We start from the raw sequence: 27,647 nt of genomic DNA, 5'->3' as shown, positions 1-27,647 counted from the left end.
CTGTTATGGCTCAGTGGTTGAGGATCGACACATGCACCAAATGGTCACGGGTTTGATTCCCGGTCAGGACACGTGCCCAGGTTGTGGGCCAAATTCCCAGTGGCGAGCGTGCAGGAGGCGGCCAATCCATGACCTCTCTCACCGATTTTTCTATCTCTCTCTCCTTCTCACTTGCTCTCTCTCTAAAATCAATAAAGGAAAAAATTTTAAAAAAAAGTTTTATAGTTTTAGCTTTTGTATTTAGGTCTTTTTGAGATAATTTTTGTGTATACTGTGAAGGGGTCCAACTTTAGTCTTTTACATGTGGATGTCTAGTTGTCCCAGCACCATTTGTCAAAAAGAGCTTTTCTTCCTCATTGAACTGTCTTGGAACCATTGTTGCAGATCCATTGACTGTTTATGTGTGGGTAAGCATGTATCATAAAAAGGGGGGGGGAGGAAGGGGAGGAGGAGGAGGAGGAGCCTATAAATGAATAAAGCCTATAAATCCTTTCACTACAGACACTGGCTAGTTACCCTATGGCTCAGCCTTGAGGAACTAGGTCTCGCTAACCATGACTGTTTACCCAACTAGCAGAGGTAGTACCACATCCTCTTAAATTGCAACACACACAGGCAGCTGCAATTTTCTTATCCCAAGGACTCTGTAGAACATCCTACAAATGACTAAGAATTACTTCTTGAAACTTGGTGTTATGGAGAAATAATGTAAAGACCAACCCAATGAGGACACTCACATTATTTGTCTATAAGACTTGCATTTTTGATAATTGCCTTCTATCCAAAGTTTTTGGTTCCTATACTTTTTGTAGATGCTATAGTCTGAATATTTGTGCCCCCCTCAAAATTCCTATGTTAAATTCTATCCTGCCAATATGATGGTATTCAAAGATGGACCTTTTGGGAGGCAATTAAGCAGAGCCTCATGAATGGGACTACTTATAAAAGAGACGTTCAGAGAGCTCCCTTGCTCCTTCTGTCACATGAGGACACATCTAGAAGATATGAACCAGGAACAGGCCCCTCATCATACACCGAATCTGCTGGTGCCTTGGTCTTGGATTTCCTAGCCTCCAGAATTGTGAGAAATAAATTTCTGTTGTTTATAAGCCAACTAGTTTATGGCATTTTAGTTACAGCAATCCGAATGCAATGTGATAGTAGAGGTCAGGGTGAGCTGGCCAATATTATTTTGGTTAATAAAGGTCTACTTTGAGTTTCTTTATTCACACACCCTACTATAGATATCATAAAATGTAAAAGTCCTTAATAAAATGGAAAGCACTTAAAAATATCAGATATATTTTTGAGTTGAGTACATAAGTTTATAGAAGAACAACATCTAGGAGCTTTAGGTAAAACCACCATCTCATTCAACCATCTTGCATATAAAAAATGAGAAGCCCAGAGAGGGAAAATTATATGCCCAAGAACACACAGCTGGTTTATAGCAGAGCTACAACCTAATCATACATTTCGTGACTCCTAGACCAGTGCTCTTTCCATCATCACATACTTTCCTCACTTTCTTTTCTCTAGTCTTGATTTCCTCACATTCATCCTTCCTTCAACTGCCAGTAGTAATCTGTCTAAAATGGAAATATGGACTTCTAGTTAAAGGTGCTAGTGACATTTTCACTTCACTGTCTTCCCTCATACTCAAACAAAAGAAATATAAGTTATCAACTTCAGTGAAGCAAAAAAAAACCCTCCCAAAATCCAGTGTATCATAAAACCACAAAACTTGAAACATACTGCCTAATACTGTGAAATGTGCTCCTGAAAGAGGGGCATACAGCCAGCCAGCATGTGCTCTATTTGAACTGTCAACAAGATTAGAAAATCCCTCAAAATCAAGCCTCTCCATCCTCAAAGGCATCCAGTGATCTTGGATTAGCACCATGAAAAACAGACAATAATGGTCATGGAGAAGCATAGTTTGAAGAAGAATCATGTTGATAAACTATTTCTAGTGCTTACATGGAGCCTTCTTGCCCCAGAAGATTACCAAGAGGTGATCAAGAAAATATATAAAATACAAAAGTGCCTCCACAGTAAATGAAGGAGGAAGTTTGATGAATTACTGTTAAAGACAAAGATTCAGCAGAAGCTTCAGATGGCTCCAGCTTGAATCCCTATACCCTCCTGAGCCCCTCAAAAACCATTCTTAAGTAGGTAGCTGGCCCTACTCCAACATGAGAAACAACCCACAAAGAACCCCCTGGCATGGTAACTTCAAAAACAATAGAAAAAAGTAAAGAGTCAGGAGAAAAAAATATAAGCAAAATGCAGATGGAAAACCTATGATAACTTCAAACTATCTTCCAGGGTGTCAAAGAATATCAGTAGCCTGATATCTTTTAAAAAATCAAAAGAAGAAGGATAAACAGAAGGAGAAGAGGAGGAGCTTAAAGAAGGGATGTAAGAATTTCAAGAAGAGGTTTTTACATGTCAGAAATGAAAGTAAGTGTAGTTTGGCAAATAGGCAAGGAAAAAATTAACAACTAGTCAAAATAAAGTGAGAGATAAAATGGAAATGTTGGTGAGATCTAAAAATTGAAAATAACATTGATATATAGGTATAGAAGAGATAATAATTATGGAATACAAAGAAGATCCAACATACACATAATTAGTGCTTCTAAAGAAAAGGGCAAAGCAAATGGAACAGAAAAATAAAATGGAGTCTACAAATGGAAAGACCTGTCATGTCCTAAGAAAAATTGATTTAGAACAATCAATACCAAACATTAACATGGTACAATTCTGGAACTTCAAGGATAAAGAATATCAACTGATAACTAGGTAGAAAATATTTCATACAAGGGGGAGAAATCAGATATCTCCATAACAACACATTATCAGAAGACAGTGAAGAAATGTCTATAGAGGAAAAGAAAATATAACCTGATAATTTTGTAACCACTCAAGGTGTCCTCTAAGTATAATAGATATTCTTAAACATACAAAAATACAAAATGTGCTACTTTTCAAAAACATACTGGTTGATGACTTCCTGTCATGTCGGGAGTGAATCCAAAAAATGAACTGAGGATTGAACGAGCCATGATAGAAAAAATGATTGGACTGTGTGGTTAAACACAGGATTAAGATTAAACAGTATGGTAACTATGGTTTTTGAAATAATGTGTCATAAACCTTGACAAAGCAAAAATAATAATATACTGAGAATTGGAGAGGAGGGTTTTTGGGAAAAAGTCTAAGTACATTTACTTCCTCTATGCAGTTAGTAGAAACATGGGTTTAAAACCCTACCACTGCCTGGCTGGTGTGGCTCAGTAGTTGAGCGTCGACCCATGCAACAAGAGGTCGCCGGTTGGATTCCTGGTCAGGGCACATGCCCAGGTTGTGGGCCAAATCCCCAGTGGGGGGGCATGCAGGAGGTAGCCGATTGATATTATCTCTCATCGATGTTTTATCTCTCTCTTCCTCTACTTTCCTCTCTCTCTAAAATCAATAAAGAGAATTAAAAATAAATCAATAAAAAATAAATAAAACCCTATCATCACCACCACCAACAAAAAAACAAAACCTCACTAACTGAAGTCTCCAAATATTTCACACTCTTTTTAATTTTAGACAAATATTTTTGGAATTAATCCACTGTAGTTGAATTAGAAATGTTTATCTCAAGTTAAAATTCTTTAGTTTCACTTTCATTTCTTTTCAAGTAACATTCAGTTTCATTTGTTAATTCAAACCATAGCATCCATAGAATTATTTCCATTTTTCTAAAATTATGAATATATATTCATCTATCTTCCTGTCTACAGATATGCATTGAAAGAATGCTAGCACTGAGTATTGACAATGGTTATTTCCAAGTAAGAGCATCCCAGTGATTTTTACTTTCTTTTTATTTTCTATAAGTTCTTATAATTAAAAGTGTATTGTGTACACAAATCTGACCATCTTGCTCCTCAGTTCATTGTCTCTTAATTTAAAAAAATTTAGCCCTAGCTGGTGTGGCTCGGTTGGTTGAATATTGTCTCGTGCACTGAAAGGCTGCTGGTTCAATTCCCAGGCAGGGCACAGACCCAGGTTGAGGGTTAAATCCCTAGTTGGGGTGCGTACAGGAGGCAGCTGATTGATGTTTCTCTCTCTTTCTCGCTCTCCTTCCCTTACCCTTCCTCTCTAAAATCAATAAAAACATAAACAAAAAGTTATAGTTGAAAACTTACATCCACACAAGAATCTGCCCACAGATGTTTATATTAGCTTTATTTATAATTGCCAAAACTTGAAAGCAACCAAGATGTCCTTCAGTAGATGTATAGGTAAATAAACTGTGGTACATTATTCAAGTACTAAAAAGAAATGCGGTATCAAGCCATAAAAAGACACAGAGGAACCACAAAAGTATATTACTAAGTGAAAGAAGCCAATCTGAAAAGGTTATACTGTACAATTCCAACTATATGACACTCAGCAAAGTGCAAAACTATGGAGACAATAAAAAGGGCAGTGGTTGCTAGGGGTTGGGAAGGAAGGATAAATAGGCAGAGCACAGAGGACTTTCAGGGCAGTGAAAATACTCCGTATGAGATTATAATGATGAATACGTATTTGTCCAAACTCACAGAATGTATACCACCAAGAATGAACCCTATGCCCAGCCAGTGTGACACAGTGACTGAGCATCGTCCCATGGACTGAGAGGTCCCAGCTCAATTCCTGGTCAGGGCACATGCCTGGGTTGCGGATTTAGTTCCCAGAAGGGGACGTGCAGGAGGCAGCCGATCAATATTTCTCTCATATTAATGTTTCTCTCTTTCTCTCCTTTCCCTTCTCTCTAAAAAGCAATAAAAATGTTTTTTTTTTTAAAAAAAGAATGAATCCAAGTGTAAACTACAGACTTTGGTAGATTATAATGTAACAAATGTCCCACTCTGGTGGAGGATGTGGATAATGGGGGGGCCTATGCCTGTGTGGGGGTAGGAGGTTTAAAGGAAATCTTCATATCTTCCTCTCAATTTTGCTGTGAGACTAAAACTGCTCTACAAAAAATAAGATCTTTACATTTTTTTAATTTATTTTTTATTTTTATTTTATTTTTATCCTCACCCAAGGACATTTTTTGATATTTTGTTCAGATAGAGTGGGAGAGAGAGAGAGAGAGAGAGAGAGAGAGAGAGAAACATCGACGTAAAAGGGACACATCGGGTGGCTGCCACCCACAGGACCCAACCAGGGCCGGGGACAAACTGCAACTGAGGTACATGCCCTTAGCGGGAACCAAACCTGGGTCTCTCTGGACCGCAGGCCGACACTCTAACCGCTGAGCCCAACCAGCCAGGGCTAAATTTTTTTTAATGCTAAGATACAGTTAGAAATAACATTTTAAAATAAAGCTAATAAAACTTTTGTTTTACAACTAATGAATGCTCATTCTCAAAACTATGAGGAACACAGAAAAGTGCAGAGAAGAAAGTATCTACTTCTTTTTAAAACTCAGTAATATATTATGAACACTTTCCTGGCTTATTAAACATGCACAAAAAATTATGAATTGCGGTTTAATGTGCTGGACCATCACTAAATAGTTAACTGTCTACTGCTACATTTAGTTTGCTACCAATTGTATGTTATTATAAATAGCACTGTAATGAATATCTCAATACAGAGTCATCTTGAGCCACAAGCGCGGGCTCTGTCAAGGCCACCCCTCCCTGACCCCACTTTACTTCTTTTGCACTGACTCTCCCCGTCATGGTACGTAAAGGCCCAGCCTCTCTTCAGTTCCCAGAGTAATAGCCTTTGAAGTAGTACTGAAGCAGTTTTCAGTTTTCATGTAACAGCTAGGCCCACTTCAGTCTCCTTCCCTGGTTTCTTTTCTAGGAAACATTCTTGTCCATTTCGCCTTGTGGGAGAATGGGAGCCCTGCCTTGTTCTTGCCAGCTGGGACTGGAACTGTGCCCTTGAGCTTTGCTGAGTCACTTCTCTGTGTATTTGGAGAAGGGAATTGCAGGAGGCTTTATTTTCGTCTCTTATAGCCAGAGGAGCTGGTTAGATCCACTTTGGCAGCCAGCACAGGGTTTTTTTTTTGCTTTTTGTACGGGGAAAGAGCTTCCTAGGCCTCCAAAGGAGAGGGGGTTTAATTACCAACATAACCACAACAGTCTCAGACTCTGTTTTGTGGCTTCTCTTTCACTATATGATTTGCATGAATTTATTGGAAAACACAAAGACTTCCAGGAACTGCTAGTAAGCCAGGCTCATTTATGTTTCCTAGTAGTTACTGGACTCTGCTTCCTTGTTCAGCTAAAATTAGTCTGTCGAACTCTTGTTAAGACAAGCACTGGAAAAATGAGATTTTTATTGTGTGGAAACCTTAGGACAATGTGCCAAATCTATAGAAAGGCAAAATAAAGAGATGTAGAAAAATCCTTCCACACTGAACTACTCATTCAGAACTTTCCAAAGAGTTAAAAATAACTATGCAAATCAGGAATCCAGACAGTTTTATTTAATTAAAGAATGTGAAAACAATTTCATGTGTCTTGAGAAATGGTTTGCTAATCACCATTTCTGGGTAAATGAAGAAAAAGTGATGAAAGAAGGTTAAGATGCATAGGCATCATTCAAGTTCTCCAAGACCACACATTTACATACTGGCCACAGGAAGAAAGCTTATGGTATAAGTGGAATCATTCATTTATTCAACAAGCCATGTACTGAGAAACTACTATGTATCACGGGTTATGGTAGAGGTTGGGGTTATAGGGAGGAAATATATGGGGTGGGGGGCTTATGGCAGAGTTTAAATTCGTGTGCATGTTAAGATATCATGGGATAGCCCTGGCCAGTTTGGCTCAGCGGTTAGAGCGTCAGCCTGCGGTCCTGAAAGACCCGGGTTCGGTTCCCGCTAGGGGCGCGTACCTTGGTTGCAGTTTGTCCCCGGCCCTGGTCGGTTGTGCGGGTGGCAGCCACTCGATGTGTCCCTTTCACATCGATGTTTCTCTCTCTCTCTCTGTTCCTCTCTCTCCCTCCCACTCTACCTGAACAAAAAATGGAAAAATGTCCTCTGGTGAGGATAAAAAAAAAGGTATCATGGGACAATGTGCAATGTAATAAAAGTATCCAAGAAAATCTGGGCACATCAGGATGGCTCCAGAGCCTAAGGTATCTTTGAACTGAGGTTTGAGTATGAATAAGAGTTTGCTAAAGGACAAGGTAAGGGGTGTCGAGAAGTGAGGAAGCATGGGAGAGGCAGGCCTAGCACGAAGGTGTGCATGCTAAGAAAGCACTGTGCATTTGAGCCCCAGCTTAAATAGGAAAACAGAGATGCAGAGGAGACACAGATGGGGGTACTGGGCACTCCTACCTGTTTTTGTTACAGCAATGGATGTCATGTGGGTAAAACAGGGCTGGAGGATGGGGCTGAGCAGGAGATCAGACAACAAACAACTTTGAGATCTTGTGATGCCAATAGGTCGCTGGGCCTATTTCATCATAGCCAGGCCTCTCCTGAATCCCCACCATTTCCAGTCAGAGTACTTAGGAACAGTGTATCTGGCCCTCTTCCCATGCACCCTCCACAGTGAGGCCCACACGAACACTACAGTGCTTACAAAAGGATTAAAAGCATTATTATTTTTTCAAAAAACTCTATTCTGTTTTGAATTTATCAAACCAAATATCAAAATGTAAACAGATTTATTTCTAACTTAGTATTCACTTATATGGATAGAAACTGAGTAGAGAGAGAAGAAGGTTTTATTAGAAGGATGTTTTATTATATATTTAAATATAGGTAAATTTAAAAAGTAATAAAGGCTTCCTTTTAAAAAACAAAACTGTTCAGAATTCTGTAAAATTAAAAAATGAAAATGTTCCTCTTCCCAGCCCAATGAAGCAGCAGCCACTTTAAGGGGTCTGGTAGGTATTCTTTTAGAAATTATGCATTCAAAAATGTGTGGGTGCTGTTTGTTTTCTTTTACTTTGAGATATAAATAATTCTATGGATTCTTCCTAATATATTAAGAAGCACAAAAGCAACGAGTACTAACTAAATCCATAGGTTGTATTTTCCAATCACACACAATGCCCCAGCATCCCAGGACAGTCTCCAGTCGCTCTCACAGGCCTGCCCCTCAGCACATGCGCAGTGAGAGGCTTTCCACAAACGCCGCGCTGGAGCTTGTCATGCACATGCTGACAACCGCTGTTCAGCTCCTGTGTCTGGAACTGTTCTTCTCTTTCTCCAGTTTCTATTACAGTACCTTTCCCACTCCAGGCATTTAATATGTATCTGTTAATTACATGCATTTTAATATCATGACTTATTAAATAACAGAACCCATAGATATTAAGGAGCTGAGTAGAATTATGGAAAGTATCCATTTAGGTATCTAATAACTGAAATTATGCCTTCCTTTCTTGAGAAGTGAATTTTTTTTTTCTCTTTAAGGGATTAGATAAGGTGTTTACTTGGGTAAGCTCCTCTGGCTAAAGGTTTCCCTGAACCCAGCAATAAGGTTCAGAACAGAAGAAAAAACTGACCATACACAATGTCAATTAAATGTGCTCTTAAACACACATCAGCCTTTCAAACGCAGTAACAAAGTGGTGACCTACTTTCCTGCAGAAAGCCAGGAATCAAGTGTCTTCCTTTCTGTTTTTGAGTTCTAGCACTGCCTTTTATTAAATGCATGACCTCAGAGGATCCTCTTAATCTGAGCTTTAGTTTCTTCGAATGAAACAAAAAAAAAGGATAATAAAACCTATCTTGCAAGTCAGTGGAAGAATGATATGAGATGACCTTTGTGAAAGTGCATGTCAGACATGGAGTAGGCATCAAATATAGTGGTTGAGGCACAGGCTCTGGAGCCAACTTGCTTCAACTCAAATGCTAGCTCTGCCTCCTACACCGATGACATTGGGCAAGTTACTCAATCTCACACACTAGCCCTTGGTTTCTCATCTAAACATCATAAGAGTAATTGGATTATTTTATGGATTAAGATCATGTATTGTGTGTGATTTTGGGTAGTGACAATAATGGTTTACTACATACTTACTGTTATGAGTGTAGGCCCACTATAAAATTTTCCTTTCTCTTCTTACCCTTTATTCTTCTCTTTGACTCATCTAAATCACCTACAGTAAAATTTTAAAGCTCTCTTTTTTTCTGGATCATGAAGTGAGAGGCTGAAAGACTAAAGATTGAATGTTGCTGGGGACTGAATTGCATCCTCCCAAAATCATATAGGACTGGTGGCCTAATAAGAGAAAGAGAGAAATTTCTCTCCTTTCTCTCCCTCCATATGACTTCACAGTAAGAAGACCGAAATCTGCAAGCTAAGAAGCAAATCCTCTCCAGAAATCCACCTAGCTGGACCATGATCTGGTTATTTTAGCCTCCAGTACTGAGATAATAAATTGCTGTTGTTTAAGCCACCAAGTCTATGGTATTTTGCTATGGTAGCTGAGCTGACTAAGATACATTGTATCTGTGCATCTTCAAACTAGCTTCCTTATTTTTAACAAGTGGCATTTCAACAAGTAGAGGATGTTACTGAAGCTGCATTATCTTCAGCATGTATAAAACATAATAAATTAAGGCATGATGAGAGTAAAGATCTTGATAACCAAGCTGAGATCTTTGGTTTGACTACAGTTCTCACAACTCAGATCTGGCCCCTCAAAAAAACACCTTGCACTGCTGGGCCAAAGCAAACACTGCACAGGGAAGAGTCTGTGTGCAAATCAGGTGCCCTGTGCAGAGAAACCCATTCATATTATTGTTAATATATTTTTGTTATTGTTGTTGTTAATCCTCCTCTGAGGATATTTTTTCCTTGATTTTCAGAGTGGAAAGGAGGGAGAGAGAGAGAGAGAAACATGGATGTGAGAGAGACACATCAATTGGCTGCCTCCAGCACGTACTCCGACTGGGGCTGGGGATCAAACATGCAACCCAGGTATGCGCCCTTGACTGGGAATCGAACCTGAGACCCTTTGGTGCATGGGCTGATGCTCTAATCACTGAGCCAAACCAGCCAGGGCTATTGTTAATATTAACAGTGAGTAAATAAATCACAACATATACCCACAGAGTAAAAGGGAAATATGCCATCTTTGAAAACAAGTGAGCAAATTATTTATTTCACAAATTGACTCAAAACCATGTATCTTCCAAAGGTTACAGAGGAATAAATTTAGGAACAGAGGTTAAGTAACTTGCCTGCATGACACAGTTAATAACCTGACAAAAGCTGGGGTTTCAGTCTCGGCAGTCTGGCTCTAGATTTGTACTTTTAAAAGTATTTGAAAACCCACTGACATAGACAGAGAAGAAATTCCCCCATGATGATCCCAATAATTTACACTGAACCAAGTAAAACTCAGACTAAACTGAAACTTTCCCCTTATCTGTTTGAGGGCACTGAAATGAACAGGAGCTCCCCCCATCCAATTTAATACAATGAATATCACTTCCCAACACTCTTTAACATAATAAAGAATATTTTTCAAAGTGACAGCCAACATCCTTAATGGTAAAACACTAGATGTGTTCTCAAACAAATCATTAGTACAGATGAATTACCTGTTGTCAATAATCATTACATTGGAGGGTGGGATCCCCAAAACATCACAGCTCCGCAAAAGTTCTTTCTTACGAATCTCCCCTTGATTGTAGTAATTTCCTGAGGATAACAAATACACAACAGAAGATTTAACAGTAGGGACTTATGAATTTACTCATTCTTATCTCATCTTGTTCCCCAAAGGATTTCAGCTACCTGAAAAAATTGTGGTTATGATAAAAAGTTGAAGAAAATACAACACTTAAGATTACAATCAGTCCTGTGAGAAGACTATCAGCAGTATAATCTTTGGAATCACCATGTAATTCTTCCCCATCTCTGTATCTATCTCTCTGTCCATCCGGCTGCCTACCTACCTGCCTGTCTGCATTTCAGTTCTGTGCTGCAGGCAGTACAGTGCATCTCACACAGCAATGGCTTTGGTGTTAAGCAGGTTTAGGATTAATCCTTTTATAACCACTAAGAACAAGTGGGATACCTGAGCACACTATTAGTTTGAGCCCATTTAAATGAATAGTCCTCAAATATCTGTTAAACGTTTATTTAAAGAAGAGGCTCCTGAGTATAACAGGAAAATGTGCAGGCCTCATTCAGGAAAATACCCTCTTTTGAATAGTTTCGCAACCAGCATGTCAGCATACCCTTATGGGACCTTGACATCAGCATCCCAAAAAGCTTACGTGTTCATTTTCCCAATACATATACTGTACTTCCTAAGAATAGTTCTGGTAAGTGCAACTCCTCTGTATCCTTACGAATAATATACAGTGAAATTTTTGTATCACTTAATGGCACTTATCTGGCTAACAGCCCCGAGTTAATCTCTGCACATGTGATTTGTGCTAGTTACTTAACCTTCTTGAGCCACCCTTTCTCCACATGTAAAGTGGGGATAATGACCATCTCATAAGGCTTTCCTGACAATCACACAAGATAATACATATCCACCCAGTTGGGTACTCAGTGTTACTTTTCTCTTTCCTTGACCGATCTATCTATCTATCTATCTATCTATCTATCTAATTTTTTTTTTCTTAATTGATTTTAGAAAGACAGGAAGAGGAAGACAGGGAGAGAAACATCCATGAAAGAGAATATAGATCAGCCACCTCCCACACTCCCCCTACTGGGGATTGAGCCTGCAACCTGGCACCTACCCTGACTGGGAATCAATGAGCAACCTCTTGGTACATGGGTCATGCTCAACCACTGAGCCACATGGGTGGGCTGACTTCTTTATCTTTACCTTTCCATTCCTTCTCAACCTCTCTTCCTGAACTATAATCCATCTTCATGGTCCAGATCACATGACCTTCCCCTGGGGAAGCCTTATCCTATTTTCCCTGGCAAGTAACCATTTCCAGTATTCTGCTCTTAAGTATGAACTCTTTTCTCCATGATCAAATTATTAATTTTTAAATGCCACTGACCTAAAAGGTCATGGTCTCATTCAGGCTTGTATCATCCTGGTGTCCAGAACACTGCAGGCTCTCATGAAGCACTGAACAGAGAGGCTCTGCTTACTGTTCCACAGGCACTTTTCACCTTTGGTAGGGATCGTTTTAGTGCTAGTTCTGAGCCGTTTAAACCCGGATTGGAGACAGTCATTACATTGTATCTAACAAAGGAACTAAGCTTAAAAATACTCCAGATAGCTTAATTTTATATTGTCCTCATCACAATTTTCTGCATTAATATATATTTTTAATGTATACATGCTTCTGTTTCTATTTTGTTCTTCAGTTGCATTAACATTTTTTTTAAAGATAGAAACTAGTCAGTTTTGTGGTGGTCATTACTATTTTAGGTTCCTCTCAAATTCATGCACATACCCTCTCCCATTTGTAAGTTATCTTATACTAGTGCTGTGAGTTCTAAGTTCAGATGCAGTGCAAATCAGACTCTGATTATAGTTGTGAGAAACTGCTTAGAACTGAAGCGAATGTTTATGGAGCCAGTTTTATTGCTTTGTGTTTACATTATGAAATGTAAAACAGATTAGGGAGTTGAAGTCACAGATCACTTTAAATATTTTCACTAAGTTCGGTGAACATGTGGGCACTTCAATAGATTAAGTGTGTGAGATCCTTCAGCAGTTCTTAACTGTAACACCCCAGAATAGCGTTCATGTAGGGTGGCTGTACCCCAGGAAGCACAACTAAACTACTGGGGTGAAGAAAAAGCTTTAAATTTTCTCCTCTTGTTTCCCCCTCCTTTTTTTTTTTAATAAGTGCAACTTTTGTTAATGTTTTATAATGTACAATTAGTTTAGTGGTCCATGTACTTATTATAATTATAAATAACTATACAGGACATATAACGGGGATATATGTACATATAGGAAAATATGACCAAAAATTCTAGAAAATCAAGTAAATGGGATTAATGTAGGTTTATTTATATAGAATTACATTTTTTGTGTGTATGAGCTTGTGAATAATTGTATGCTTAGTGACGTCTTCTGTTTTGTGATAACTAATAATTAGCAAGCATAATGACATTTAAAACAAATTAAAGACACTTTGTAAAGACCTACATTCATATACCACATGCAGTGTTGGGAATGTAGACTAGTTCAGCCTCTATGGAAAACTACCTCAATAAATAAAAAATGCAACTGTCTTATGACCCAGTGATTCCACGTCTGGGAATTTACCCGAGAAAACCTGAAACACTAATTTGAAAGAATATACGCACCCCTATGTTCATTGCAGCATTATTTACAATAGCCGAGATCCAAGTGCCCATTAGCAGATGAGTGGGTAAAAAATAGTGGCACATTTACACAATGGAATACTACGTGGCCATAAAAAAGAAGGAAATCTTACCTTTGCAATAGCATGGATGGACCTGGAGAGCAATACACTTAGTGAAATAAGCCAGTCACAGAAAGACAAGTACCATATGATTTTACTCATATGTGGAATCTAATGAACAAAATGAACTAACAAGCAAAACAGAGAGACTCAGAGAGAGCACGTTGATACCTGCTGGGGATGTGGTGGGGGTTGGGGGTATAGGTGGGGGTGGTGGAGGGTTTGAGCATAAAAGAAAAAAAGAGAAAAAACTGCCCTGGCTGGTTTGGCTCAGTGGTCAGAGCATGGGCCCACGAACTGAAGGCTTACAGGTTCAATTTTTGTTAAGGGCACATACCTTGGTTGTGATTTGGTTCCAGACTCTGGTTGGGGTCGTGTGGGAGGCAACCAGTCGGTGTGGCTCTCTCATATTGATCTTTCTCTCTCTCTTCTTCCCACTCTATCTGAAGATAAATGGAAAAATCATATCCTCAGGTGAGGATTTAAATAATAAAAAGAGAAAAAACTCATGGATATGGACAACAGTGTGGTGATTGTGGGGGGAGAGGGAGAGGGATGGGGGAAGAAGGAGGGTAAGGGGGTATAGATGGTGATGGAAGGAGACTTGACTTAGGGTGGTGAACATGCAATACAGTGTACAGATGATGTGTTGTGTAACTGTGCACCTGAAACCTGTATAATTTTTTAACCAGTATCACCCCAATAAAGTCAATAAAAAGAAAAAACAAAACAAAACAGAGATTCTCATTACCAGTCAGTGAGAATACAAGTTGGTATATTTTAGGGAATGCAATTTGCATGAAAAGCCTTAAAACTAAAGCCAAATTTAGAAATCAGTCCTAATGAAATACTACGGACTATATACAGATGTTTGCTGCTATTTGTAATAGAGGTAAACTGAAAAAAAAAATCCCTAAATATACATACAATAAGGGATGACTAAATTAGGGTTTATCTCAATGAAACCATTTAAAAGACTATATATCAGTTCTTATTAATATGGGTAAATGTTTAAATTATGTTTCACAAGGACATGATCCTTATTTAGCTGGTTTTCACTATTCATTCCTAGGGCATAGAATAAGGCCTAGCATATAATTTTTTTTAATTAAAACTTTTTAAAATTAAAACTTTATTTTTTTAAAGGCAGTGTTAGGTTCACAGCAAAATTGAGGGGAAGGTACAGATTTTTCCCATTTACCCTGTCCCCACATATACATGGCCTTTCCCATTATTAAGATTTCTCACCAGAATGGTACATTTGTTACAACTGATGAACTTACATCATTATCATCCAAAGCCCATAGTTTACATTAAGATTTACTCCTGGTCTACATTGTATGGGTTTGGAAAATGTATAATGACATATATCCATCATTAAAATATACAGCGTTTTTACTGTTCTAAAAAATTATCTGAGCTCCACCCATTTATTCATCCTTCCTCCCATCTCAACCCCTGGAAAACAATGATCCTTTTACTGATTTCACAGTTTTGCAGTTCCCAGAACATCATGTAGTTAGAATCACAAAGTATGTAGCCTTTTTAGATTGGCTTCTTTCACTTAGTAATATGCATTTAGGGTTCCCTTTTCATGGCCTGACAGCTCATTTATTTTCAGCACTAATATCCCATTGCCTCGATGTTTTAATTTATTTATCCATTCACCTACTGAAGAACATCTTAATTGCTTCCAAGTTTTGGTAATTATGAATAAGCTGCTATAAACACCTGTGTGCAGGTTTTTCTGTGGACATGTTTTCAACTCATTTGGGTAAATAAATATTAAGTAGAGTAAGTAACTGCTGGATGGTTTGGTAAGAGTATGTTTAGTTTTCTAAGAAACTGCCAAACTAACTGCCTTCCAAAGTGCCTGAACCATCTTGCGTTCCTACCCTTAATAAATTACAGTTTCTGTTGCTCCATATCCTCTGGTGTTGTCAGTGTTCCAGATTTGGGTCATTTTGAGTGTGTAGTACACAAAAATTTTTAATAAATATCTGCTAAATGAATGAAAAAATAATGTTCAGTGAAAAATATAAAATTGTATGAAATGTTATTTCTGTGAAAAATCTGTATAGAAAAAGAACTGGAATGACACAACGAAACGGGAAAAAGAAGTCATGGGTATTTGTTAAAAACAGCTTTATTGAAGTAAAATTTTACATACCATAAAAATTCACCCATTGTATTTGTACAGTTCAACTACTTCATTTATACACTTGTGCAATTATCAGCATAAACCAATATCATGGTCAATTTTTGTTTTCTCATTCCATTTTTTCTGTATGGTAAAGAATCTATTCTTTGAAAGACCCCTTAACTGAATGTTGGGTGGTGCTGAACTATAAAATTACCTATAAAAATATTTTCTAGTTTAATAATCTGATCCTCTTCAATTTGAAAAATGTAAAAGCAGCAGGAAGGTCCTTTGCTACCACTAGAAGTAAAACTTTCAGGGTTGAGCAGGCATGGTACAATCTAGATTGTTTGGTGTACTATGATAAGATCTTCTTGATCCTTCTGCAAGTCGAAAGGGTCCACGGAATAATGAATACAGTCGCATTTCCCAAAGAAAATGCAGGTATTCAATGGAATCAAACGTGAACACTTGTCTTGTACTTAATGCTACTAGCAGAGTAGAGTACAAAAGCTGAGGACGTCCCCCAACCAACCCGGGAAGCTGGCTGCTACAGTCCCTAGGCTGGAGCCACAGATTCTGTGATGCGCCCAGAGAAGGGACCTTGTATTATTCACGTAGCTCTCTACAACAGACACTCCTTGGAGAAAAAGTGGACTGAGATAGGTGAGCACTTAAATATCGTTCACAGCCCCGGCTCCCAACGCCCCGCCTGCAGCCTCCTACCTGCAGAGAAGCAGAGCAGGAACACAAGGTGCCTCAGGCGGCCCAAGCCTAGCAAAGTGGGAGCAAAGAACATGGCTTCATCGTCGGGGTGCGCGATCACTAGGAGGGTCCGGCTTCCTCTTCCCAACAGGCCAGGCTGCACCTGACTCTTCATTCGTTCGGAAACGTGCCAAACCCAGAAGACGCACGGTACTAGGACCACCACCGCCAAACACAGAATAACCACCACGTCCATGCTGTGTCAGTGGCACTGCGCCTGCGCAATAGGGAAAGGTGCAGCTGACCCAGACTCCGGCGGGAAAATTGCACTCTGCAGAAACTGCGTTCCGAGTTGAGGAATGTCCTGCCAACTCGCTCCAATCGCAGGAGGCTCTAAATGACCCCAGGATACCCCCCTCCCCCATTGATCTTTTAGATAGAGTGGGAGGGAGGGATGAGGAAAAAGACATCGATGTCAGAGACGTGTAGATTGGTTGCCTCCCGCACTAGCCCGACAGACAGGGACTGGGGATCGAACCTGTAAAGCCAGGTAGGGCCCTTCACTAGGCATCGGACCGCGCCCTTTCGGTGGAGGGCCCACGCTCTAATCGCTGGGCCAACCCGGCCAGGTCCCTCCCAACACTGCAGGAGTTCTCTCTACCTTATGTAGCGCTCAGTGGTTCTCAACCTTCCTGACGCGTGACGCTTTAATACAGTTCTTCATGTCGTGGTGACCTCCCAACCATAAAATCACTTTTGTTGCTACTTCATAACTAAGTTTGCTGTTACGAATCACCATCATATGTGTTTTCCGACGGTCCTAGGCGACCCCTGTGAAAGGGTGGTTGGCCCCCCAGGTTGAGAACCGCTGGTTTGGGAGGTCTAGGCCTGCTCGTTGGGAGCTGAACAAACCCCTTCCCGTCATTTCCTACCCTCGTCCTCGCACCGTCCAGTCATCTCACTGAGTGAGGCTGAGCGCGCACTTCGCCGTCGCCAGGGCCACAGGCTCCCGGGGAGGGACTTTAGACAAGGACTGACATTACGGACAAATCGGCATCGCTCGCACTCGAGTGAAGTCTTGGTGCGAACTGCCGCGGGGCCCGGGGAAGTCTCTTGGGTGGGTGGACGTGCACCCACCCCTCCAGCTCCCAGCGTGCGGGGATCGGCTCCCCTTCCCGCAGCCCGGGCTCCAAGAGGCCCGGCGACCCGCCGCGCCACGGAGGGGTCGCCGGGCCCGAGGCTCCGTCTTGCGTGCTTCCCTTTCCCACGCTCGGGGAAGGCCCCTGGCGCGGTGGGCGCCCCGGCCCGTGCGCGATGGCAGCGCGCTGGTCCGGGCGGGCACGGTGCTTCCCCGGCCTGTGTCAGGTGGAGGGGACCGCCGCCAGGCCGAGTGGAGACGTGAGGGCGCCAGGCGCCGGGCGACCCAGGAAGCTCCGCCGAGGTAGGAGCGGCGCTCCGCCAGCGGAGGGAGTCGGTCCTCCAACCTTCCGGAAGGAGGAGGAGCCGGCGCCGGAGCCGCCTTAGCCGCGGCCGCCGGGGCTGGGGGGAGGGAGAGGGGTTGAGTCAAGATGGCGGCCAAGGTGGCGAAGCAGCAGCAGCCGCGGCGGCGCCGGTGGTTGGAGTGAGCGCCCAGCTCGCCGCGCTGACCGAGGCCCCGACGTAGGGACCCGCGCCGGGGCCGCGTCCCGCTCCTCAGGCCCGGGGGCGCGCCGGCTACCACGCTGCGCCAGCTCCGGGTAAGTAGGCCCCGGCCTCCGGGCCCCGCTCGTTCCGGGGGCTGCCGAGGGCTCCCTGGGCACTGGCCGCGGGGGCGGCTTCACTGGGCCGAGGGGCATCACGGGCCTGGCAGGTTGGGACCCGCCCAGCCGCCGGCCTCTTCTCCCCCGCCGCCCGGGGCGAGCCGGGCGCGGCGGGGAGCTCGGGCTGGGCGAGTGGAAGAGGCTTGTGGAGTTTGGAGGAAGAATGGGCTGCGGCCAGGCCCGGCCGGCAGGAGGTGTGCTTGGGGAGGGGGCGTGCGGAGACCGAGCGGCCCAGGGGCCCGGGGGGCGGCGCAGGTGGCCCTGGCTCCCTCTGAGGCGGAGGTGGTGGCCATCTGGGAGTGTAGACGGGGTCAGGGAGGGTGACAGCGATGGACAAGAGCGTGAAGAGCAAAGTAGTTATCCTTTCTGACCCAGTCACTCCGGATTGTAATGGCGAAGGGTGGGTAGTGTGGAGATGGCAAAGATGGGAATTCTGGACCTCCTGCCTTTTGTATTGGGGTTAATATGTGAAGCTGGTGTATTATCTTTTTTGGGGGGAAGAGGGATTTGAGAAACTGTAATTGAGACAACAGTCTTAATGCAGAGGAAACAGAATTTGAATTATTTGAATTAACTGGACTAGGTATAGTCCTGTGTTAAAGGTGTGGGCAGGAATAAGTGATGTTTCTGATACATCACTTGAAACATCAGTGTCAGTTTTTTTTTTTTAATTTTTTTTATCGATGTTGTATGCTACAGTGCTGCTTCAACAGAGTTGGAGAGTAGTATGGTATGGGTAATGCTACCTTGGGGATTAGTATACACCTGCATCAGATTTGCTTCCCTAATCATCCAAAATATATTGAAATGTACATTCCTTGTGTGCAACTTGGTGAGGTAATGATGGGAGGCGGAACAATGTGCGAAGAGCAACAGGTCTGGGATTTTAAATGTCAACAAAATATTCATTCATTCGTTCAGCATATCTTGATCAATAGCTGTTGCTGATGGTCACATATGATTGGCCCTTGGATAACTGAAGAATTGATGGCATTAGTTAATTCTTAGTGGTTTTTTGAAAATGTGTTCTTGTACCTTTTCATAAAGATATTTATTAGATGAACCAATTTGCCTGGGCTCAGGAGCAGACCAGTTTTAGAATCTTATGCCTGAATTAGTAAAAATTACAGAAGAAATAACCACAATATTTCTGTTGGAAAAAGAAATATTGTCTTTATTGTCTTATTTTGTTAAAACCCAGTGGAAGTTTACTTATTTATTTTGATATTTATTGTACACAGTTGCCTTGCTTAAGCACACCTGTTACTGGAAATCAAGGTTAAAACACGTAAATATAAATACTATATACATGCATATATAAGGGAGTGATTACTTGCAATACTAAAATAAAATAATCTTTCCTTTTACAAAAGGCTTGCTATGTGTTGAACTACTCCCATGGAGAAAATATAATACAAAGAGTCCTGATGTCTCTGTTAATGGACATTGTGACATTTTGGAGTGTGATCAACCTTTCTGTGCTTCAGTTTCCTCACCTGTGATAGTAGAAAAACATCTGCTCTCCTAGGGTTGGCTCTTGTGAGCCTAAGAAAGTTAATGGCTATGAAATTATTTCAATCAGATTGAAAGGGTTATATGTCTGTAAGGTAGTAACAGCTCCCTCTGCACTTGTGAAATGCTTTATTTGCACATTTCATGGCATTTACACTTTCTACCTCTGTTTAGGTTTTTATCTAACTATTTTATCTCCTCTTGAGGGCAGGATAGACCCTTCTCTGATTTTATTTTTAAGCTTAAGGCACTGTGTAGGATTTTGTTTCTGTGGGATATTGATATTACAATATTTGTTGAATGAATAAACATTGCATTCTAATTAGAAAAATGTATTCATACTACAGCATATCCAAATGCACTTGTTATCTTTGGTGTAACATATCTTTATAGCTGTGATTCTCTCCATGCCTGAGAAATATATATTTTTAACTGGATGTCATGTTGAATTAATTATATAGTAAAGCTTAAGTGTTTGGCCTGCCTACATAATTTTTTTAAGGCACAAAATGTTTGAAATTAACTTATGTTTGTTTGAATTAAATTGATTAAAAGTTTGTTCCAAGGCTAGGCAAATGTAGATTAATTAGGTTTTTTTTTTTTAAAGCTTTTTCTTTTTAAATGTTTCTATTTATTTTTTTAGAGAGAGAGAAACATCAATGGATTGCCTCTCTCAAGTGCCCCAAGCAAGAGACTGAACCCACAACCTGGGTATGACCTGAGCAGTATTTGAACCCATGACCTTTTGTTGCACTGGACAATGGTCAACCAACTGAGTCACAACAGTTACAGTGTTTTTTTGTAAAAGCATTTTAAACAAATTGATGAAGGGTGAGATTTTCTTGCTATTGTTATCTGCAATTGAAGCAAAGGGCTTTGAATAGGTCAGGGATTGATGTAGGTCAGTGATTTTCAACCTTTTTCATCTCATGGCACAAACAAACTAATTACTAACATTCTGGAGCACACCAAAAATATGTTTTTGGCAGTCTGACAAAAAAATAGGTATACTTTTGATTCATTCACACTGGACGGCCATTGTTGTGTTCGCTGTTGTCATTTTTAAAATGTTTTTATTTGACAATTGAAGGGAAAAGAGGTCAGTGCCCCTGACTAAATAGTCATGTATTACGTGTTTAAAAAATTATGTGGCACACTGGTTAAAAATCGCTAATGTAGGTAAACATCAAGCTATTTGTTGCTTGTTTTTTTTGTGTTTGTTTTGTTCAGTTTTAATTGTGTTTTGTGATGTCTTAATTGCAATTTCAGACTCTTACTGATGCCTGGGAATAACAGAGATTTCCCATTCTTACTTTCATCTATTCTTTTTTTTTAAGATTTTAAAATTGATTTTTATAGAGAAAAAGAGAAAAATCAATGTGAGAGTGAAATATCAATTGGCTGCCTCCTTCACGCCCCCTACCTGGGAATAGAACTGGACGATGCCCAACCAACTGAGCCATACCAGCCAGGGACCATCTATGCTTTTACTTCAGATTTGGGTTTTACTAGGATGTGGTACATACTTTATTGTGTGGACTTATTTGTTGATTAGAGATTCGTATATAGTTCATTGCCTTGTGTGACTGGTGTTAAGTGCCTTTTATGTTCAGGGCACTATACTAAATGCTATAAAGGTATAATGTTGAACAGATTAATATGGGCAAATAACTCAGTTTATAGATTGATATTTTGTTCTTTTCAAGTGTGAGGGTGCAAAAAGTGCATTTAGATAAATGGTTAAGAAAGCATTTTGTTTGTTTTCTTTTCTATCCAAACTTATTAGAAGTATTGGACAGCTATGAAAAGCTTCTGCTATGTAGCAATAACTATGTAGAGCATCTGTTTTTTATTTTGGTATTCTTGTGGTAGTGGTTTTCCTTGAACATTTTTACTACCATGTTTTTCTACCCCTGGAGCTAGTGTGGTCAAAATATTATATTACTTGGATAGTCTTCGGATACAACATACAAGTCCTCTTTGCATTTGAAGGTGAGGCTATACAAAGCCATGTAAATGTTTCTGTGGAGCTCTTCAGTTTAATTCTTCCATATTTACTGTTACTGCTTTTACTTAAATATGGTCTCAAAAACAAATTTTGATTGTTTAAAACAAAATGCTAGTAATTTATAGAATTATAGAATGTATAGTTATATAGATTTTCTACAGAATGTCCTCAATGGTGTTATGTCCTGCTAAACCCATCCTAAGTTGAAAATATTTTAAGTGAAAATGCACTGAGTAGACCTAACTAACTGAAGGAACATCATAGCCTAGACCACCTTAAACATGCTAAGAACACTTACACTAGCCTACATACAGTTGGGCTACTGTATTTCTTCTTTTTAAAAGAATTTCTATTGATTGGTTGATTTTAGAGAGAAAGAGAAAGAGCAACATCAATTTGTTGTTCCACTCATTCATACATTCATTGGTTGATTCTTATATATGCCCTGACCCAAGATAAAACCTACAACCTTGGCACATTTGAAGACGCTCTAACCAACTGAGCTACCTGACCAGAGCTGGGCTAATGTAATTTTATCTCAAGAGTAATTGTTTTCCTTTTCTCACCAGAAGAAAGAAACACAGATGGGGGTATTGTAGACATGCTGGGATGGGAAAACACACACACAAAAAAACACAATATCCAAATAATGCTGGCAACACAGTACACTGTATATTATCTGCTGTTAACCCTCTTGATTGCCTGTCTGACTCAGAGCCTTGCTCACTGCTGCTGCCCAGCATCATAAGAGAGTATTGTACTGTATATCACTAGCACAGGAAAAGATAAAAATTTGATGGTTTCTACTGAATGCCTGTCACTTTAACAACATGGTAAAGTTGAAAAAAGTCATAAGTAGAACAAATGTAAATTGGGGGTTGTCTGTAGTCTTAACTTGTTTTATTGTTTTCCGAGGATCGCAGAAATTAAGCAATCTGCCTAAATTGTAATGATGCACTAGCAGAATCCCATTTCTTGACATCTAGTGTAGCTCACATTTCATTACTCCATATCATCTATGGCAGCAATTTTGAACCAGTGTGCCACAAGAATTTTTAAAACATGCAGTACCTGACTGTTTAGTCAGGGGCAGTGACCTTTTTTCCCTTAGAATGTCAAATAAAAAGGTGGCTACATCAAACTCAAAAGCTTCTGCACAGCGAAAGATACAATCATCAAAACGGAAAGGCTACCCACTGTATGGGAGAGCATAATTGCCAGTGATATATCAGATAAGGGGTTAATTTCCAATACATATAGAGTGCTCATACAACTCCACAAAAGGAAGACAAAGAATCCAATTAAAACATGGGCAGAGGAACTAAATAGACACCTCTCCAAACAGGACATACAAATGGCTAAGAAACATATGAAGAAATGCTCATCATCACTAATCATCAGACAGATGCAAATCAAAACAACAATGAGCTATCACCTCACACCTGTCAGAATGGCCGCCATCAACAAATCATCAAACAACAAGTGTTGGCGAGGGTGTGGAGAAAAGGGGACTCTAGTGCACTGCTGGTGGGAATGCAGACTGGTGCAGCCACTATGGAAAACAATATGGTGTCACTTCAAAAAATTAAAAATTGATCTTCCATTTGACCCAGTGTTCCCACTTCTAGGAATATACCCTAAGAAGCATAAAACACCAATCACAAAGAATATATGTACCCCCATCTTTGTAGCAGCACTATTTACAATGGCTAAGATCTGGAAACAGCCCAAGTGCCCATCAGTAGACGAATGGATCAAAAAGCTGTGATACATATACACAACGGAGTACTACGCAGCGGTAAGAAAGAAAGATCTCTTATCCTTTGAGACTACATGGAGGGACCTTGAAAGTATCATCCTAAGTGAAACAAGCCAAACAGAGAAAGACAAATTTCATATGATCTCACTTATTTGTGGAATATAATGAACATAATAGTTTGAGGAATGGGGTAGTCCCAGAGACGCAGAAGCGGGGTACAGACTGACAATCCCCTAAGGGGTGGGGAAGTGGGGGAGGGATGAACCACAGAACTTATGTGCATGTATGCATGAACAGTGGAGATGGACAACAATCTGGGGAAGGGGCAGGGAGGGGGGGGAGGGGGGAATCAGTGGGGGAAAAAGGAGAAACATCTGTAACAAAAATTAATCAATAAAAAATAAATAAACAAAAACAAACAAACAAACAAAAATAAATAAATAAAAAGGTGGCAACAGCCAACACAACAGTAGCCATCAAATGTAAATGAATTAAAATTATACCTATTTTTTTTTATCAGATCGGCAAAAATATATATATATTTTTGGCATGCTATAGAATTTTAGTAATTAGTCTGTATGTGCCATGAGATGGAAAAGGTTGAAAATTGCTGATCTGTGGGATTATTCAATGTGATGATTGACAGTAACTTAAAACAAAAATTGGGGTGGATAGGAATGAGAGATCATTTATTCAGCTTAGGTATGGCATTTAAGATATTTCTTAATTTAAAAAATATATATGTTTTTATTCTGAGGGAGAGAGCTTGGGGGGGGGGCATTAATTGAGTGCCTCCACACATGCCCTGAGAAACCCACAACCTGGGTATGTGTCCTGACTGGAAATTGAACCAGAGCCCTTTTGGTACACAGGACGATGCTCAACCAACCGAGCAACACCAGCCAGGGCTAAGGTCTTTCTTAATTTTAAATTTCAGAAATAAAATACAGTTTGAAACATATTAGTATTGTTCTATTATCAGTAATATGATGATCACTGGGAATTACTTTGCTTAATTTTCTATCTGCTATGATTAAACAAAAATGTTCTTGAGGTTATCTGGACCTTGAGATACTTTATGGAATTAAAATATTACAAGAAATTTTGTTATGCCAATGATTACCTCTGAGAACTGAACAGATAGATTATTTTATAAATTAGCTATTTCTTGCTTCACTGGATTTTTTAAAAATATGATAGATTTTAATTGTTATATAGAAGTTTAGTTAAATAGTATGAGCATGAACTTTTTTTTTAATTGCTCTCAGACAGGAAGGGAGGGAGAAAGAGAGAGAGAAACATAGATTGGTTGCCTCTCACACATGCCCCACCCCACCCTGACCAGGGATTAAATTTGGATATGTGCCCTGACTGGGAATTGAACCCACTACCTTCCGGTGTACAATGGGAAGATGTTCCACCCAACTAAACTGTATTTTTTTTTTTTTTTTATCTTCAGCTGAGGACATTTTTCCATTTTTTTGTTCAGATAGAGTGGGAAGGAGAGAGAGGAAGAGAGAGAGAGAAACATGATGTGAAAGGGACACATCAAGTGGCTGCCACCTGCACAACCCAACCAGGGTCGGGGACAAACTGCAACCAAGGTACATGCCCTTAGCGGGAACCGAACCCGGGTCTCTCTCGACCGCAAGCTGATGCTCTAACTGCTGAGCCAAACTGGCCAGGGCTGAACTATATTCTTAATGCTGCATTGAATATTTGTTTTCTTCCAAGAAAACATTTTTTAAAAATTTCACCATAGGACATGGTTTTTACCAATTTTAGGGAGAGAGAAAGGGAGAAGGAGAAAGAGAGAACATGGATGAGAGAGAAAAACATCTGTCAGTTGCCTCTTGTTTGTTCCCTGACCAGGGATAGAACCTGCAACCTGGGCATGTGCCCCAACTGGAATCGAACCTGTGACCTTCTGGTATAACCAACTAACTGAGCCACAGGGGACAGGGTGAATATTAGTTTTCTGTAGGTGCTCATGCCATAAAATTTATTTAAAAAAAAGTTATATTACTTTTTTAAAAGTGATATCCTCACCTGAATACTGATATATGGTGGCACATTTCTTTTTTCCATTGGGCTGTTACATAATATACCTATTTTATGTTGCATTAAGAAGTTTTATTTTTCATACTATTACTTTTTCTGGAATACTATTTCCCTGCCTTACTCTTTCAACCTCTACCACATCTTAATTCTGCCTATTTTTTGAGGATTTGATCACATGTTACTTCATTTAGGAAGTCTTTCTCCTATTCCCATTTTTCTGAGATGTATGTATATATATTTTTTATCCTCACCCAAGGACATTTTTCCATTTTTTGTTCAGATAGAGTGGAAGAGAGAGAGACAGAGAGAGAGAGAGAGAGAGAAACATGAAATAGACACATTGGGTGGCTGCCTCTCGCATGACTCAACCAGGGTTGGGGACAAACCGCAACCAAGGTACGTGCCCTTAGTGGGGACCGAACCCGAGTTGCTGTGGACTGTAGACTTACACTCTGACCACTGAGCCAAACTGGCCAGGGCTGAGATTTATATTTTTTGCTATAAAAATTCTTAATGCTTTATTTATGCCTTTGCTATAACATCATATTTATGTACATGTTCATTTAGTTCTCTCTAGATTATAAGTCCATTGTTGGCATGCCTGTATCTCAGTAATTTCTTATCCTTTCTCTCCTCCCACTCTCGGAGTAACACTTTGCACCCAGGAAGTGTGTAGTAGAAATTCATTAAATTCATAAAAAAGAGTCTAGCTGATAGAGTAATTTTGTTGTTGTTTGTTCTCATCCAAGGATATTTTCCCATTGATTTTTAGGTAGAGTGGGAGGCAGGGAGAGAGAGAAACATCCATGTGAGAGAGACACATTGAATGGTTGCCACCCACACAATCCCAATCGGGGTGGGGACAAACTGCAACTGAGGTATGTGCTCTTAGCAGGAACTGAACCCGGAACTCTCTGGTCTGTGGGCCATTGCTCTAACCACTGAGCTAAACTGGCCAGGGCAGTTTACTGGATTTTTTAGGAGAAAGAGAAAGTAAACATGGGATTGGTTTGTCTCAGACTATTTGTATTTCCAGATAATATGAGAACTAGAATGTGTTAATTTATATATGCAGGGAGTTTTAGGAAAATATGCAGTGCTAAGAAAAGATTGTGAGTTAGAAATATGGAATAGTGGTTTATAGGATTATTATAGAATCTCTTTGAAAGTGTAGTACTGATAAGTTTTACATCAAAAATTAAATCTTTAAGTAGATTAGTCAAGTGAACAAGATGAGAAAAGTTGAGATACCAAATTATTTTGAACCCCCCCCACAGTGTCTACTTGAGGTATAAAACTTGAGAGCTGTTTTTCTGTTTGTTTTTCTGTATACTTGTATAAATTGATACCAAATTAGACTAAATTGAGGTTGCATTTTTTCTAGAAAAGTTTACTCTTAGATTCATTATGAGGGTCACAGATTGCTTCTTCCTCCATTCTTTTGTTTTGGGCCATTCACTTCCCTTGGAGTAACGTAGATTTGTATAATTTTGAAATGTTTAAGTAATAGTCATCATGTCTTTGAACTCTGTTCAAAGATGTTTATCTTTGTATTAATTTGATTAATTTTTAATTGTTTTGATTTATATTAACATGTATTTGGAATGAAACCAAAACCTGTGCTTTCTAGGAGTTACAGCCTAAAATATACACTGTGTAAATATACCAGATGTGGGTAGTATATAGTTCTTTAGCTCTATGTGTGTGTGTTTGTGTCTTTGTGTGTATGTATGGGGGGAAGAGAAAGGAGGAAGAAGAGGAGGGAAGTGAACAGAGCAGGAGGGGGGTGGGGAAGGAGAAGTTACTCTGTATTCACACAAAATCATTTTAATGAGTGAAGGACTATATGTTATTTAAAAATTTTGTTTATTATAAATAGTAATATATAGTTTTTACACAAGTACAATATAAAAGCATATAGTCTGGATGGTGTGGCTCACTGGATTGAGCATGGTCCCATGGTCTCTGTTTGATTCCTGGTCAGGGCACATGCCTGGGTGCCTGGGTTTCCCACTCGATCCCCAGTAGGGGGCATGCAGGAACCAGCCCATTGATGCTTCTCTCTCACATCGATGCTTCTCTCTAAAAAAAATTAATAAAACAAACAAAAACAATATAGAAGCATATAAAGAAATTGAAAGTTCCACTTCCTGTATGTAATCTGCTAAGTGTTGCATATTCATTCAGATTTTTTTCTGTATATGTGTGTAATTTTCTATATAATGGATCATTCTATACTGTTCTTTTGTATACTACTGTTCCATGTTGGTGTATTA

The 27,647-nt window shown here is 39.9% G+C and overlaps 2 protein-coding genes across 9 annotated transcripts in view; one reads left to right on the top strand and one right to left on the bottom strand.

Annotated features, from left to right (window-relative positions):
- The window catches only part of PIGL (phosphatidylinositol glycan anchor biosynthesis class L), a 74,648-nt gene extending 57,245 nt beyond the window's left edge, over nt 1-17,403 (bottom strand). Inside the window, exons 1-2 of the mRNA XM_036278352.1 lie at nt 16,254-17,403; nt 10,571-10,670 (exon numbers count right to left, since the gene is read on the bottom strand). Of these exons, the coding sequence (XP_036134245.1) occupies nt 10,571-10,670; nt 16,254-16,488 (335 nt within the window). The 5' untranslated portion in view covers nt 16,489-17,403. The remainder of the gene's footprint in view (nt 1-10,570; nt 10,671-16,253) is intronic.
- A 524-nt stretch (nt 17,404-17,927) lies between these two features.
- The window catches only part of NCOR1 (nuclear receptor corepressor 1), a 245,674-nt gene continuing 235,954 nt past the window's right edge, over nt 17,928-27,647 (top strand). For 6 of the 8 annotated variants that reach the window (XM_036278328.1, XM_036278326.1, XM_036278325.1 and 3 more), the window contains exon 1: nt 17,929-17,968. The gene's annotated coding sequence lies outside the window, so the exon portion shown is untranslated. Of the gene's footprint in view, nt 17,969-27,647 lie in introns of all 8 variants that reach the window. The other 2 variants (XM_036278322.1, XM_036278329.1) reach the window with 2 other exon arrangements.

Source organism: Molossus molossus, unplaced genomic scaffold (genome assembly GCF_014108415.1).
Source record: "Molossus molossus isolate mMolMol1 unplaced genomic scaffold, mMolMol1.p scaffold_m16_p_27, whole genome shotgun sequence".
Lineage (NCBI taxonomy): Eukaryota > Metazoa > Chordata > Mammalia > Chiroptera > Molossidae > Molossus > Molossus molossus.
The sequence above is the reverse complement of the archived record's forward strand: the minus strand, read 5'-3'. Positions and strand labels throughout refer to the sequence as shown.